The sequence below is a fragment of the Lontra canadensis genome, unplaced genomic scaffold (genome assembly GCF_010015895.1).
Source record: "Lontra canadensis isolate GAN:19392208 unplaced genomic scaffold, GSC_riverotter_1.0 scaffold28, whole genome shotgun sequence".
In the NCBI taxonomy this organism is placed as follows: domain Eukaryota; kingdom Metazoa; phylum Chordata; class Mammalia; order Carnivora; family Mustelidae; genus Lontra; species Lontra canadensis.
In genome coordinates, this window is record NW_022631022.1 from 2,786,842 (window position 1) to 2,804,286 (window position 17,445).

The 17,445-nt window shown below is 45.4% G+C and overlaps 1 protein-coding gene across 3 annotated transcripts in view; it reads right to left on the reverse strand.

Annotated features, from left to right (window-relative positions):
- The window catches only part of DIS3L (DIS3 like exosome 3'-5' exoribonuclease), a 33,061-nt gene extending 18,458 nt beyond the window's left edge, over window positions 1-14,603 (reverse strand). For 2 of the 3 annotated variants that reach the window (XM_032864645.1, XM_032864644.1), the window contains exons 1-4: window positions 14,394-14,603; window positions 12,886-13,039; window positions 2,068-2,196; window positions 72-207 (exon numbers count right to left, since the gene is read on the reverse strand). In XM_032864645.1, the coding sequence (XP_032720536.1) occupies window positions 72-207; window positions 2,068-2,196; window positions 12,886-13,039; window positions 14,394-14,532 (558 nt within the window). In that variant the 5' untranslated portion in view covers window positions 14,533-14,603. Of the gene's footprint in view, window positions 1-71; window positions 208-2,067; window positions 2,197-12,885; window positions 13,040-13,877; window positions 14,071-14,393 lie in introns of those variants that run through there. The other variant, XM_032864646.1, reaches the window with a different exon arrangement.
- Between the last annotated feature and the right edge of the window lie 2,842 nt (window positions 14,604-17,445).

The window sequence follows — 17,445 nt, forward strand, 5'->3', positions numbered from 1 at the left end:
CCATGGAGCACACGAGCACACGAGCACACGAACACACACAGACGCACTTAGGGACACAACAAATGAAGTACCTTGAAGGAAATCACAAACACTCCTTCTGTTTCACTTCCATACTGCTGGACTGCCTCTTCGTCTTCTGTCACCATGACGATTGGCATCTTATCCTGGCAGTGGTGATAGTACCACACCGCGGCGCGGTATATACTCCTGGAAAAGCAAAGCGCACGTAAGCCCACCCAAGACAAGCTGCTGATCAAAGCTTCACACCTGGCTTTTACCCTGCTCCCCTTCAGCATATGCAGACAACCATTTGTTCATTCAACAACTAATTCCCAAGCACCCATTACACACATATCCTGGGGTGGGCACCCTGGGGATACAATGATGAATCAGAGAGCACCTGACATCTCTTCTTCCTGAAGACATCCAACTCCACAGCAGCCTCCTTCATTTCTTGATATGGCCTAGAAACCATGTGGCTCTGCCATCTTCTCATACCATTTAACTGGCATGCCGTGACACATGGCACCACACGGGTGACAAGCTGTACTATGTGAGGTTTAAAAGATGAAGAAACAAGCTAAAAGCAAAACAAGGCTGCAAAGAGCTGAAGACCATAATCTAGTAAGGTCTGCCATGGAATCACAGGAAATGTCTGAAAATCTTCCTGACAAGAACCGGAATTGGGAAATGCAGCCTAGGCCTGAAGACGTGTGTTCGAAATTGAATTAGGTTTCTGATGATGTCTATAAACTCGGACGGCCAGTTTCCATAGGCATTTGTTTCCCTTTCTGCAAAGTAAGATGCCAGGAAAGGTTCCTATAGTTTTAGGTCAAAAAAAAAATTTTTAGCCAGGGACGTCTGGGTGCTCAGTTGGTTAAAAATCTGCCTTTGGCTCAAGTCAGGATCCTGGGATCCAGTCCCACATGGGAGCCTGCTTCTCCCTCTGCCTGCCGCTCCCCCTCTTGTGCACTCTCTCTGACAAATAAATAAAATCTTATAAAAAATTCAACTAATGTATACTGTACAAGCCTGTGTAGTTAGTAGTTAGGAAGCACGATCATTCTCAGTACTCACATGTGACCTAATATAGAGAACGATTTGTTATCCCTCTCTGGTACCGAGCCCTATGGGAACTTAGGACTATAATTAAGGACTCCGTACGCATCAGTGCTTATTTCACTTTAGAGAGTTTAAATATTTAATGGCTAGACAGATCAAGAATTACAAGGAAAAAGACAATTTAAATGTTTTGTATGGATAAGACAGCTGAGAGCTCAAGATCTCAAGGGCTCTCTGCAGAAGAGTGTGGCAGAGGTTATAGGTGCTCAGCACCTATGCCCCAGGCCCACTCCGGACGTCAGCTGGAGTGGGGCGGCACTCCCATCCTACCCCCGGCCCACTGAGTGGAGTCAACACCCCTGCAGAAAGACCCTCAGCTGAAGGCAGAAGTCTCTTTACCACCCTCGCCTCTTCCCTTCTAGACGCCTTCTGAGGCACATACTTACAGCTTCTCAGAAGTTCCCAGTAGGACTGAGCCTCAGTTTCCCACATCCTTAATAACTGCTTTCCCTCCTTCTGTCTCAGGCCCTGCACTTCCTCACCCGTTTCAGGGAACTGCCCCCTACATCGACAACCCACACCCAACTCCTTGCTTCAGGGTCTGCTTATAGGCGGTTCTAAATGGTGACATTACACTTTCTAAAACAGCTTTACCAGAATTAACCTACCAGTTTGTTTAACAAGACTGGTTGGGATATTAGAGGAACCTATACCAGAAAAATGAGATGATCTTAGCTTCAAAGTGGACCTCTTCCCCCCCTTATACACACACACACACACACACACACACACACACACACAAATACACAAGCATTAAAGTTATAAAAGCCAGCTGTTAAGATCTAGGACAAACTCACTCTGAGTATCTGTGGCTCCCTTATGACAATTTCTAAAACGCGTATGTATTCAAACGATAGATCTAAAATAGTGACACAGTCAGCAGTTCAGTATCAGAGTTCTAGAGTAACTGCTGGTTCAGAGAGCCATGCAAGCTTACAGCCATACCTGGTCTGCCACTTTTCCATGGATTCTCCTCTCTCTCGAGGGTGATAGCAGTGCTGCTGGAACTCATTAGCAAAGAGAACGCAGTCATGACGCGCATCCTTCAAGAGATGTCGCAATTTGTTATACTGTCTGGGACACCGAGAAAAAGAAATCTGAGATAGCAGGCAATCATCTACTGCCAGCTCGTGCTAAGGATCAAAGATGAGGCATTTTAGGACAAAAGATTGAGTATTTAAAACCTAAGAAACACTTATTTATATTGGTCTTAGTGCACGTAGTACTACTGGGCTGCTGTTTCTCGGTTCTGCCTGCTAGAATGTGCTCAGGCAGGACCTCATTAATTAGCTTGTGGATCAATCACCCCATCCTTTCCTTTCTAGACTTCTGGCCATTTGTTATGGAATTATATGACCCTGCCCCACACAGCCCCCTCTTCAAAGGCTCGTGCGAGACCAGAGGCAAGCAGGGTTTAGTGCTTTATTTCTGTACCTCACTTTGTTCTATAAATGGCATTAGGCACAAGTACCTTTTACTCTTTGCTGGCAGCCTGGAAAAGGACATGTGAAGGAAATAAATTTGGGGGTTTATCTGTGAATTCTATTTAGGCAGCCCCCTCACTCACACGAATGAGGTCTAGCTTCATCTGTCAGATAAAGAATAAACTTTAGGTTTCTCCCATCAGGAGATCCTTCCAGTAATGCTAGCCAAAGTCTCACACCAAATATGCAGCCGCGTGTGGGTCAGTTTCTAAGATGATGCTTTGCTTTGTTTTTATTTTAAGAAGGTGCTTTTCAGGGGCGCCTGCGTAGCTCTGTGGGTTAAGCCTCTGTCTTCCGCCCACGTCATGATCTCAGGGTCCTGGGATCAGCCCTGCATCTTGTATCCAGCCCTGCATCAAGCCCTGCATGGGCTCCCTGTCCCCGCCCCCCAACTCTGCCTGCTGCTCTTTCTACTTGTGATCTCTCTCCCTCTGTCAGGTAAATAAAGAAAATCTTAAAAAAAAAAAAAAAAAGGTGCCTTTCAATCTTGCCATTTGCAATGACACGGATGGAACTGGAGGTTATTATGCTGAGCGAAATAAGTCAATCAGAGAAAGACAATCACATGATCTCTCTGATGTGAGGAATCTGAGAGGCAGGGCAGGGGGTTGTGGCGGGTAGGGAAGGAAAAAATGAAATAAGATGGGATCGGGGAGCGAGACAAACCAAACCGTAAGAGACTCTTAATCGCACAAAACAATCTGAGGGTTGGGGCGGGGGTAGGGATAGGGTGGCTGGGTGATGGACATTGGGGAGGGTATATGCTATGGTGAGTGCTGTGAAACGTGTAAGCCTGATGATTCACAGACATGTACCCCTGGTGCTAATAATACATTATATGTTAATAAAAAAAATTAATTTTTAAAAAGTGCCTTTTAATAGTCTAGGTAATATGGAATACAGAAATGTTCACTTATCTTAAAGGAGGCCTATTGTTTATTTAAAAATGGACTGATATTAAACCAGACGTTAAATTAACATATAAATTATCCAAGGCAGATGATTGGCATTTAACATGTGTTTTAATATAACAAAATTTGTGCCCTTCCATTCCCACCTCCAGCCCACTGCTGTGGATTTAAAAAAGAAAAAAAAAAAAAGAGCCTTCTCATTAAAGCAAAGGCAGAACTCTCCAACTTCTCTTCTTTAAATAAATGCTAATCACCAATATCTGTGTCATCTTAGCACTTAATTAGAAAACAAGAAACACTGATTTTATTTTCTTAGTAATTCTAATTTTGAGCTATTTTAAAAAGAATCACCAAGTAATAGCACTTCTACAATTTCGTAACAAACAAAAGGATTTAGTTTCAGGTCTGTGAGCGGCAGCTTTCCTTAACAGCATCCCACATGTACAAACAAAAGCCACCCCGCCCCCCAACTCAGAAATGCTTAGGACATGTAACTGGTCATTTTCCCACCTTCACAAAGATATATTTAAAGTCAGTTTTAAAACCTCTAGAAAGGGGCACCTGGGTGGCTCAGTGGGTTAAGCCTCTGCCTTTGGCCCAGGTCATGATCTCAGGGTCCTGGGATCGAGTCCCGCATCGGTCCTCTGCTCAGCAGGGGAGCCTGCTTCCTCCTCTCTCTCTGCCTGCCTCTCTGCCTACTTGTGATCTCTCTGTCAAATAAATAAATAAAATCGTAAAAAATAAATAAATAAATAAATAAATAAAAGTAAAACCTCTATAAAGACGCCTGGGTGGCTCAGTTGGTTAAGTGTCTGCCCTCGTCTCAGGTCATGATCCCAGGGTGCTGGGATCCAGTCCCACATGGGGTTCCTGGCTCAGTGGGAAGACTGCTTCTCCCTCTGCCTGCTGCTCCCCCCCTGCCTGTGCTCTCCCCAACCCCTGACAAATAAATAAAATCTTTGAAAAAAAATAATAAAACTTTGTAGAATATGCATAGAAGAGCCTACACCACCCTGTTTACAGCGAATAGTCCCTTCACAATGGTAAGGTGAAGACTTCCACTTTCTGCTTTACACATTTCTGTAATGCATGAATTTTAAATGAGCCTTATTTCTTAAGCAATAAAAGATTTTAGAAGAGGGACGCCTGGGTGGCTCAGTTGGTTGGACGACTGCTTTCGGCTCAGGTCATGATCCCGGAGTCCCGGGATCGAGTCCCACATCGGGCTCCCAGCTCCATGGGGAGTCTGCTTCTCCCTCTGACCTTCTCCTCGCTCATGCTCTCTCTCACTGCCTCTCTCTCAAATAAATAAATAAAATCTTAAAAAAAAAAAAAGATTTTAGAAGAGACTTTATAAGCAACTGTAATTATTTCAGAGAAAATGCTGAAAAAATATTGCCTATTTTTCCTGATCTTATCCTCCATGGTTTTTGCTTCCTTTATCGACCATAACATTTTTCTAGACCCCTAAAAAAGCACCTGAACTTAGTGCATTCATTTGTTTGCTAATTTTCTTCCATATTAAGCATCCTTCATTTGGCAAATGTTTGCTGTGTTCCTCCTTCTTTTTTTTTTTTTTTAAGATTTTTTAAATTTATTTGACAGACAGAGATCACAAGCAGGCAGAGAGGTGTGTGTGGGGGAGAAGCAGGATCTCTGCTGAGCAGAGAACTCATTGCAGGGCTCCATCTGAGCCAAGGCAGAGGCTTAACCCTCTAAGCCACCCAGGGGCCCCTGCTGCATTCCTTCTATGTGCAGGTCTTGTGCGCCACTGAATGACCTCAGGGGACTCCATCTAGGCATCTCCTTCCTGTCCTTTATCCACAGCACCCTGCTCACAGTGAACATGACAGAATCACACATTCCTCAAAAAAATTAAAACAAGGGGCGCCTGGGTGGCTCAGTGGGTTAAACCTCTGCCTTTGGCTCAGGTCATGATCTCAGGGTCCTGGGATCAAGTCCCGCATTGGGCTCTCTGCTCAGTGGGGAGCCTGCTTCTTCCTCTCTCTCTCTGCCTACTTGTGATCTGTCTGTCAAGTAAATAAATAAAATCTTAAAAAAAAAAAAATTAAAACAAGGACTACTGCATGACCCAGCAACCGCACTTCTGAGCATATACCCCAAAGAACTGAAGACAGGGTCTTAAGCAGATGTCCTTATTCCATTGTTCAGGGCAGCATCTTCACAACAGCCAAGAGTTACCAAGAAGGCAACCTAAAGGTCCAATGACAGACGGATGGATAAACAAAATGTGGGGTATAGATACAAGGGACTATTATTCAATCTTTTAAAAAAGGAGGTTCTGACACATGCTACAACATGGATAAACCTTGGGGCGCCTGGGTGGCTCCGTCGGTTAAGTGTCTGCCTTCAGCTCAGGTCGTGATCCCAGGGTCCTGGGATGGAGCCCTGTGTTGGGAATCCCTACTCAGCAGGGAGTCTGGTTGTCTTTCTGCCCCTCATCCCGCTGGTGTTTTTATGCTCTCCCAATCTCTCTCTCTCTCTCTGAAATAAATAAAATCTTAAAAAAGAATGGATAAATGTTGAAGACATTCTGCTAAGTGAAATAAGCCAGACACAAAAAGGCAAACGCTGTATAATTCCATTTAGATGAGGTACTTAGTCAAATTCATAGAGACAGAAAGTAGAATGGCTGCTGCCAGGGGCTTGGAGGAGGAGGAAGTGGGTGTTAATGTTTACCAGGTGGAGAGCTTCAGTTTACAGAGATGGAGTAAAGTTCTGGAAAGGATGGTGGTGACGGTTGTATGAATGTGAATGTACTCACTGCCACTGAGCTATTCGCTGAAAAATTGTTAGAATAGTGAAGCTGACACTAATTCACTACAGTTTTAAGAAACAGCTAGACTAAGTGGCAAAACAAAATAAAAACAAAACAAAACAAAACAAAAGAACCACCACTCATTTCAGTGGGAGAAGTGGCATGAAGGGGAAAAGTGCAGGGTGCAGAGAACACAGGAGGGCTGGGGAAGGCCTCTGGGAAGAGGGGACACCTGAGAGAAGGACCAGTCAGTGAGACAAAGCACCCAAGGGAGCAGAGGGAGGCACAAAGTTCAGGAGAGCAGACAGTGAGATTCACATGCCCGAGAAATGTTTCCCAAATGCGTTAAGTGAACTCACAATTTCTTGTGACAACAGCGACCCAAATATAAGACAGCAGTGTGTCAGGACCCACCCTGACATTTTCAGAACCCTGTAACTGTTCTGCCAAGCTCTGCACACATCCCCGGATTTGTCCAGACACCTGCCCTCTGCACCCGGGATCCTCCAGCCCTGTCCTCCCCCAGGGACCGATGTTCCATAAGCCAGACCCTGGGTGTTTACCACCAAATTAGAGGAATGACACAGCAAAACATGGAACATAACAAAAAGGATGTTCTCAATTTAAAGTTTTGCTCCCATATATTTTCCTTGGACGTGTCCTGCATGCTTCCATTTGTCAGCTACCTATCAGCCGGTAAGACGAATGAACAAATGGCACAAGAATATTAATGGGGAAAGCAGGAAAGAGTGAATCACTCGGAGTGTGACAGTCGGGTTTCCTTGCAGGCATGTGGGCTTACGGTTGTAATTTAATGGGGCATGCATACAATATAGTCATATTTTTTGCCGGTCAGGGCTGGTGGTGCATACGATGGGGTTAGATGTATGAGTACGTCACCTGGAGTTGGCAAAGAGCGTCATGGTGCCTTCAACAAGTTTGGCCTGGATGACAGGAGAACAGCAGTTTCAGAGAGTAAAGTACAACAAAACGATCTAAAATTTTAAAAGGTCCAGTCTTACAGAAGAACCCTAGTTTCCCTGGACTGGCTTAAGCATTCCCCAGAGCTCTATTATTTAAAGAGTTCAAACAATTTCTTAGCGGCAAGGCTATGCTTACCTTCCTTAGATTGATTTTTGTACTGTTTTCACTCAATGGTGAGCTTACCCACCTTGGCCTGCTGATTGTATGCTCTGCGGATGAGAGGTGGGCTTCCCCCAACCAGTAGGCAGATGCACAATACTGTGTTCCTTCTATCAGTTTTTGCAGAACCCTGCTAGGTTGTCTTTGGTAGACTTATTTTCAGAGGTCCTTCAGTTTTCCACAAGAATTTTAAAAGTTTGTGTTTTCCTTTATAATAGGTGTATTCGTTTTTTTTGTTTTGTTTTTTTGAAGTAAGCTCTATACCCAGTGTGGGGCTTAAACTCATGACCTGGAGATCAAGAGTCACATGCTCTACTCACAGAGCCAGTCAGTTGTCCCAGGGTGGTACTCTTAAAACATTCTCAATGGAGTATACTTTGGACCATGTGAATGCCATTTAGCTGTACTGCCATTTGGAAGACTCAAAGACAACCTCAAACTCATGACCTCTAGCTCCACCCCTCTAGACCTCCTCTAGTGCTTTCTCTATCCAGTTATGTAAACCTGAAACCTTGGTGTTAGCCTTGACACCACCTTCCCCCTCTCCTTACATATCTAGCGCCACTACTAAGTTTTATAGGTTTTATTTTTTAAATAACAGCTTAACTGAGATATAGTTCATATACCATAAAATTACCCTTGTAAAACCTAACAATCAATAGCCTTTTGTGTGGGCAGAGTGATGCAACCATCACCACAAAGTCCAAACGTTTTATCACCCCGAAAGAGAAACTTAGATCCATCAAGCACTCATTCCCCATTCCCCTGGCAATCACTAGTCTATTTTCTGTCTCTTGGATTTACCTATTCCAGGCATTTCCTTTTTTTTTTTTTTTAAGATTTTATTTATTTGACAGAGGGAGAGAGAGGGAGAGCGCACACAAGTAAGCAGAAGGGCAGGCAGGGGCTGGGGGGGAGGAAGCCTGATGTGGGGCTCGATCCCAGGACCCTGAGCCGAAGGCAGAGGCTTAACCCACTGAGCCACCCAGGCACCCCGGCATTTCGTTTTTTAAAAGATTTTATTATTTGAGAAAGAGAGAGAGAGAACACAAGCTAGTGGAATGGTAGGCAGAGGCAGAAGCGGGCTCCCTGCTGGCTGAGCAAGGAGTCTGACGCAGGGCTGGATGGCAAGACCTGGGGATCATGACCTGAGTAGAAGGAAGATGCTTAATCCACTGAGCCACCCAGGTGCCCCTCCAGGCATTTCATATAGATGGAATCATACAAAAATGACTTTTTTTGTGTGGCTGACTTCTTTCACTTGGCCTATTTTCATGTTATAGCACATGTCAATGCTTCATTCCTTTTATGGCTGAACAATATCCCACTGTACGGATAAGCACATTTTGTGTAACCATTATCAGGTGATGGACATTTGGTTCCGTTGCCATTTGGGGGGCTATTAGGAATAGTTACTAGAACATTCTTGGACAAATTCTGCATGGATATGTTTTCAATTCTCTGGGTTAAAGACTGAGCAAGTTCTACGGACTTTTACCTACTAAGATGCTGTTGGAAGTATCTATTTCTTTCCATCTCTAAGCTACCAACTCCTCTCAAGTGAACTAAAGGAACAGCCTCTTCTCCACAGCCTAGTTGTCTTTTCAAAATAGGCATCTGATTATATATATTACCATACCCAGCTTACGACTGTGCACCAACATCCCTGAGACCCCTCATCCACGCCAGGGGCTTTTTTCAGTTCCTTGAATGGAGCAAACCTCCCTCTCCACCACCCTGCACAGCAGCCGACCTCCCCTGCAAAGCTTTTCTCCTTTCTCTGCCTGGTTTACTCCTACCCACCCTGGAGAGCCCAGCGTAGGTCTCTCCCTCGGGAAAGCTTTTCCTCGCCTCCCTGATGAACAGGGGCTCTCCTGAAAGCAAGCCCCTATCCCTCGGGGCCCGTGGCACTGTGACAGCTCTCCACAGCTCACCATCTGTTTGTGTGATTATCTGAGGACCACTGTTTCCCCCCCAACACTGTGTCTCCTTCTGTTCAGTGCGGCAGCCTCGGTGTGAGCGCGCACCGCCTCTCAGCAAATGTTTGTTGAATAAACAGACGAACACCTGCATACAGGAATGAACACAAAGGACAAGACGGCCTCCCGGAGGCATCAAGCGATCCCTCATGGAACAAGATTATCCCGAGCAATCAAAAAAGTGACTTCTTTCATAGTGTCTTCCGGAATATACTTAGAAAAACAGGCCTTTCTGCACTGACAGTATCAAAATCAAAATACAAAATCATATTAAGTACAGAACCAGATTGGAGGCTATGTCTTTTTAATGGGAAACTCAACTCTGGTGATTTCATTTCAGGAGAACAATGTCATCTGTCATGTTAAATTAACGTTCATCTGCAGTCTTCTTATTTTGTAAGCTTTGCTTATTTAATTTGAAGGTCTGATTTGGGTTTAGGGTTGCAGGAAGTACTTAAGCCTGAGGACTTTACATCCAGATTTATGTTAAAACATATTTAAGTAACAGTAGAGCAAATTAAGACTGGGTTCCAGGGGGAAAAAAAAGTTGATAAAAAGTCTTAGAAACAAGGACTGAGTAACACTGATCTGTTGGATGGGGAGTTAGATCACCTGACTTCTTAGATCTTCTCCAACCGTAATATTCCCTAATTCTAATCTTATGTTACATACTGAGAAACAGAGGCATGAACTGCTGAGAGTCTAATAAAGAAGGAATTCCGGAAGGGGGCAAAAGGAGAGAAAGCAAGGCAGCCTTACACCAGACACTAGTCCAACCAGGTTTTTTTTTTTTTTTTTACTGACAAGACTTTTTTAAGCAAAAATGTTCCTCAAAACATATCAAATAGAATGAATTATTTACTAGCATCTCAAAAATCTCCAAAGAAGAACGGAAAAACATAAGAAGACATTTCCCAACATTAAATGAGACAAAACACCAGAGGGCCTCTGCTAGGCCACTTATGGTTAAATATAAAAAGTTCAACGACTTACATTTAACACTTAATGAAGTCCAAACTAATAAAGTGAATTTCCTGGGTCTTCTACATTCAAGGGCTGTGATCAATTATAAAGTCAGATTTGGACACAAAACATTTTTTAGGGCTTTGGTAATTTTGGTCATTTAGTTCTTTGAACATGAATATAACTGCTGGCTGCTTACCAGGTAAACAGAAGACCAAGCCCCAAACATGCCAATTCCTTTGCCTGCCTCTTCTTTCCCTTTATCAGTTACATTCAGTACCCCAGCTTTAAACCAATCTCTCTCTTTTTAAAATAGACTTTATCTATTTATTTGTCAGAGAGAGAGAGAGAGAGAGAGAGTGAGCACACAAGCAGGGGGAGCGGCAGGCAGAAGAAGAGGCAGGATCCCTGCTGACCAGGGAGCCCCATGTGGGACTCGACCCCAGGACCCTGGGATCATGACCTGAGCTGAAGGCAGACGCTTAACTGACTGAGCCACCTAGGCGTCCCTTAAGACCAATCTCAAACCTACTTCCTTCAGAGGGCTTTGGGCTGAACCCTCACACACTGTATTCACTTCTGCACTTTGCGTAGTCCACATTAAGTCATATTGCCTACGTGAAGGGTGTGCCACCATCACCTTCTCACACCTAACCCACCAAGACAACAGGTTTGTTGAGAGGGACTGATACAGCTGACCCTTTAACCTGGGTATGACCTACAAGGATCCACTGACACATGGAATTTTTTTAGTAAATACAGTGTAAATATATTTTCTCCTCATTATGGTTTTGGTTTTTGTTAAAGACCTTATTTATTTGAGAGCGAGAGTGTGTATGAGCGCACAAGCTGGGGGCAGATGGAGAGGGAGAAGATGCCTGGGGGCCGAGGACTTGATCTCAGGAACCTGGGACCATGACCTGAGCCAAAGACAGGTGCTCAACTGACTGAGCCACCCAGGCGTCCCTTCATTATGGTTTTCTTAATAATGTTTTCTTTTCTCTAGCTTACTCTATTCTAAGAACACGGTTTATAACATATAATATACATAATGTATAAAATATATGTTAATCAACTATTTACGTTATTGGTAAGGATTCTGGTCCAAGCAGACTATTAAGTTTTGAGGGAACTGAAAATTATACATGGATTTTTCTCTGTCCAGTGCTCTGAGACCCTAATCCTTATGCTGTTCAAGGATCAACTGTACTTCTTTTTGTACTCCATAAGGCCTGGAACTCTGAGCTCAAAATGTGCTGACCAAATAGGAAAACCAGGGTGATATCATATCGGCCTATTTCACAACTGCTCATCCTTTGTTCTCACATTTAGTATTTTTAGAGACACGGTAAAGCGGTGGAAATCCAATAGTTTCTCATCAAGTTAACTACTTTTGAAATGTTCAGGAGAAAAGACATTTAAATTCCAATTCTTTGTTTTTGAATGTCCCAGGAATTGGTTTTTTAAAACCACCCTTAATATTAAAAATATTTCAGAAAACAGAAGTTGAAAGGGCTCGGCAGAGTGCTTGCAATCCGAATGATAGCAACAAATTGATTTTTGTAGCAGAAATTGAAATACGACCCCTGGAGTAGCATTCAAACCTGGATGTGTATAAACATCTATATCTTTGTGTCTGAGCAAAATCAACTTCAAACTCATTGAAAAATATTCTATCTGAAAAATCTGTACTCTAGTTAATGCACATTTTTTGAACTGAGCCTATAATAAGGACAACTCATCATTTTCATATACAAATAAACACACTTCATCTTTTACCACCAAGTCTGAGGAAACCACAACATTTAAAAAAGAATAAACACACAGTTCCTGCTTTTTAAATAACTCGGGGTACTAAGAGGTTGGATGTATAATTCTAATATGCTGTTTCTATGCAGTCTTCACGTTCAAGTCATAAATCCTTTCCCAATGTCAAATGAAGCAAAACAGTTTTTAGGTATTTGTTTAAAAGGTGAACAACTGTTCTTCATTTAGGTATAAGGTAAGCATTTTAGACTGATTTCAATCAGAAATCCTTTAGCAAATACAATGAGTATGGCTGGCAGTTATTCCAGTAATGTAAAAATAAAACAAGTTACTTCTGTTTTCATTAAATAAATCACTACAAGTACAATTTGCATCCATAATAAACAGTTTAAATTTTAAAAATAAAATACTCCCCCCCCAAAAAAAGTGTAGGCTTCTGAAACAATATAGCTAAAAAATACATGCAAACCCAAAGCCAAGAATCTTAAATACCCATATACTGGGGACATTGCAGTTTATTAATCTACAGTCAGATCTCTTGGCCAGGTGTTGAAGCAGAAATATAAAATAATGTCAATGCATTCCTCACCAGCGAAAAGAATACCAAATATTAGTTCAAAAAGTCCTTTCAGACAAAATAATGAATTCCTCCCCATCCCCTCCAACGACGGATCTTTTCTAAAGGGGAAAAGAAAAATATGCCATATAGAAATAAATAAATAATGCAAAACGGATACCTGCGGCCTCTTTGATGCTGCAACGTTTGACAAGCTGTCTGCATGAAAATAATTCCCTTCAACTCTGGGAACTCAAGGATCTCCAGGTAATCTTGAACAACTTTCCAATCTGGGATCATATAATGAGTCACATCACTAGACAAGAGTTTCCCATCTAAAACATAATTCAAAATGTAAGCAATTAGACAATTGTGAACCTGGCTTATCACTGCAAAATAACTTCCAGTCTTAATTACATCCTGAAGTTTTTAAAGGACACAACAAATCTACTTGGGTAGAGGCCCAAAGCTCAGGTAAATTCAGCATCTGCATTTGTTTGAAGCTGTGCTGAGTAAAAGCTCAGTGTGGTTTATGGTGTTGCCAGTGGTGCAGAAGATGACTGTTGTTTTTTTTTTTTTTTAAACAGGCAAATCTTCAGCACAACCTAAATATTTCTGTTAACTCGCTGACCTACACTCACATTCAAATGGGGTCCCGCGAAACAGACATGTTAACCACGTGTTTCTGCCTAGCAATTTCAGGCTGGTTCTGAGTCAAGCTTGGGTACACGCTCCTAAGTCCCCAGGGACCAGAAAGCCGGAATCGACTGAAAAAGATACTCAATGAAGGCAAGGGCAGTGGTTAGGCTTTCTACTCAGCCCGCATCTCAGAGAGCTGCTTAGCCAAGGTGTACCTGAAATGTTGACTTTAACCTTAAAATGAGGACTCCAAATCCTAAGGACCCCCAGGCTCCTCTCCCACCAGAGTGTAGAGAACCAGTCATCTTTCTCCTTCAATCGGCCACCCTTCCAGCCGAGAAACCAAGTGGGGTAAAGTCTAGCGCACGGGAGCTCCAAATCCAACTTCCCCGTGACCTTCCCGTGCAACGAGGACCCAAGACAATTCACAAATTTTAGTGCAGAGGGCTCTCCACCGGCTAAAAGTCACAACGCCTGGGCTAGCAGGTCGGAACCTTAGTGGGAAGTAAAGTGTCAAACGAGAAGCAGCAGGACCTCTCGGCACCGCAGGATGGCGCCCCACCTTTCCACGTGGGGCGCGCAGCTCGACACCCCCCTCAATTTCACCACCACACCATCCTGGGAGTTGCACAAGGGGCAAGTTCCTGCGCCCCTGGGCCCGTCGGGAAGCCCCGCTCGCTCGGACTCCAGGCTGCGGGGGCGCCAGGCTCTGGGCCCTTCCATTTGAGAGGGGGGCCGTCGGGAGGGCGGGGGTGGAGACCCCCAGGAAACAGCGCGCCGCGGTCGTCGGGGCAGCTCCGGGGCCGCGGGCCTCTCGCTCCCGGTCCGTAGCCCCAACTCCAGGCCCGAGCGGCTGCTTGGGCGAGCGGAGGCCCTGGGGCCTCCGCCTCGGCGCCCGCGCGACCTCGCGCCCCGCCCCCAACAGCGCCGCGGCGTCTTCCGCCCCCGTAGCCCTCGCTCCCGCCGTCCAGGGCTGCACTCCGCGCTCCGGCCCGACCCGGCCCGACCCGGCCCGACCCGGCCCGGCCCGGCCCCGGCCCTGGCCCTGACCGTTGCGGCAGGCGGCGGGCTGCGGGCAGAGCGGGCTGTTGCAGGGCACGCTGGGCCGCAGGTAGTGCTCCCGCACGATCCGCAGCGTCCGGCCCTGGAAGGTCCTCAGGAGCAGCACCTTCTCCCGCTTCTGCAGCATGCCGGCGGCGCTCGGCGGCTCACGGCTCCGGGGCCCGCGAGGCCGGCCCCAGAGAGCGGCTGGGAGGTGGCGGGCGCCTCCCAGCGCGGGCGGAAGCGAGGCCGCGGCTACAGGCCCGCCCCCTCGGCCGGGCGGCCTCGTCTATGCGGGCTCGCGGGCTCTCAGGCACCCCAGCACCCCGGCACCCCTGGCAGCCGCCAGAGCGCCCCGAGGGTTCCCGGAACCGCCCTAACGGCAGAGGCCGCGCCTGAGAGCCGGAGGCAGCGGCGGGAGGGGTGCTCCAGCCCCGCCTGGGTCTCCCCGCCGCCGCCCACCGTGGCCTGGGGGCAGGGAGAGGTGGATTCCGCCCAAACGACGTAGGGAGATAAGATGTGTGGAACCTGTGGAAGCTAAAGTCTTGTGAACAAGGTACTGGTCCAACTCGGAGCAATTACTAGATTTTGTTTCTACCCCGAGGTCCTTATGGGCATGGGGGCTGCTGGGTGGGTAATTACTGGTGTTTTCTGTTCCTCGTTCTTGCTTTCCTAAAAGAGCTAAAAGATTCAGCGAGCAAGCCAGAAACCCTGCCAACCCAGCAATTTTTTCCCTTTAAAAAAGTCGTATTTAGGGGCGCCTGGGTGGCTCAGTGGGTTGAGCCGCTGCCTTCGGCTCAGGTCATGATCTCAGAGTCCTGGGATCGAGTCCCACATCAGGCTCTCTGCTCAGCAGGGAGCCTGCTTCTCTCTCTCTCTCTGCCTGCCTCTTTGTCTACTTGTGATCTCTCTGTCAAATAAATAAATAAAATCTTAAAAAAAAGTCGTATTTATTTTTAATTTCATGCATTTTTAATCCATATAAAAATTCAAACAATGCAGATAAAAGGAAAACCAATCCACTTCCTTGAGGTTAACACTATCTGTTCAATCTCAACTCTATGGCGTTTGCAGCCTCTGGCAAAGCAACTTTCCTTTAAATCTGGAGACTCAGACAGTTTCTTATGAGATCACACACTTTTGGTTGGATACCAGCTGCTGTTCTTGAAAGCACTCAACAAGCATTTGTATTTTGAGTTGTACCAGAAGCATTACATACAAGTGTCACATTTAATTTCCTCAAGTCAATGGAGTCAAGCATTATTATCCCCATTTTACAGGCGACGAAGGAGGGTTAGGGAGGGTAAGTGGCCAAGGTTACCCAGTTATTAAGTGGTAGAATCAATATTCAAGCCAGAATCTGGCTGAATTCAAAGCAGGCTCTTAACTAATTACTGTGTTACTCACAGATGAGTAAAATATATGAAGTCCCGCATATAAGGACTTTATAGTCTACTTGTTGAGCTCTAGTTAATGCAGCTTACCCTGGTGGCTGGGAACATCAGAGCTTCCTTTTGGTTAAAAGAAAAATCAAGTAAATTTAAAGATCAAATTGGCTTTATTTAAGGATTTATGAATCATATGGCATTGCATCTAGCAAACACAGAAAAGGAGCACCGAAGAACTGTGCAAAACGGAAGGGCTTTTTAGGCAGAAGGAAAGTGGAAAAGGAAGTTTCTAACAGTGGATTGTTTCAGACAAGGTTACTCTGCTTTGCGGAAAGGGTGGGAGTCTGTCAAGCGGACTACCCCACTGGTGCTGATTAGATAATTCCAGATAGGCTGAGTAAGGTCACATTCCTGGGAGAGGCTGAAACTGCAATTAAGGCTCGGTTTGCTGTCACGGGGGCAATTTGGGGCCTATTGTTCCTTTCTTTTTCCCTCTCCCTCCTCTCTCAACTGAAAAGTGTGATCAAAATTAAAGGCATTAGCACACCTCTCAGCTACCGCTCTGGGAGTTCTCACAGCTTTTACTGATCCTCTGTGTGATTCTCACAGGTCAGGATGTTTTTGGCTGAATCTCTGTGGTATTTGCCTGTCAGGACTCCAGGCTCACCATTTTCTAGGTGGTCGTTCTCGTCATTCCTTTTTTGGAGTTCCAGTCTTAGGGAGATCATTTGCTTGGTGGTTTGTGGCTATACACCTGCATTTAAAGCTTTTTTTTTCCCCCCAAGATTTTTATTTATGTATTTGAGAGAGAAAGAAAAAGAGCAGGAGGAGGGGAGAGGAGCAGAGGGAGAAGCAGACTCCCCGCCAAGCTGGAGCCTGATGTGAGGCTCGATCTGGGACCCTGGGATCATGACCTAAGCGGAAGGCAGACGCTTAACCGACTGAGCCACCCAGGTGCCCCGCATTTAAAGCTTTTGAGGGAATATAGTGTGCCAGGGAGAACACTGTTAATTTTTTTTTTTAAGATTTTATTTATTCCTTTGACACAGAGAGATCACAAGTAAGCAGAGCAGCACAGAGAGAGCGAGGGGGAAGCAGGCTCCCCGCCGGGCAGAGAGCCCGAGGCGGGGCTCGATCCCAGGACTCTGGGATCATGACCTGAGCTGAAGGCAGAGGCTTTAACCCACTGAGCCACCCAGGCACCCCACCACTGTAATTTTTATAAGCAGAAGAATTCTCAGTGCTTAGAGTGCACTTTGTAGCCATGGTCCCTGTAGGGGCCTACTTAGCCAGAGCGACTCCATCTTGGCTAAACAGCCATTTTGTTGTTTATGCAATAAAACTTAAAGTGACCCTGCCGCCCCTCCCCCAGGGGAACTTACTTAAAAGCAAGTCTGGGAAACCAGTAAAATATGGTTGACCAGTCCCTGATAACAGAGCCCAAATACAAGGACAGGTCAGGTCAGGTGGAGATAACAGAGCTCAGAACGCAAGGACGAGTCAGGCCAAGTGGAGACATCCAATTGGTAAAGCACACATACTATCTCCCTAAGCACCAAAGAATGTAAACCCTGCCTTTTGGGCACCAATTCTGACCTGAGTGATAGGCTAGTTCAAACAGCTACTATAGGGTAAATTGTAATTCAATTGGCCACCCGTGTGTGACCTAGCAT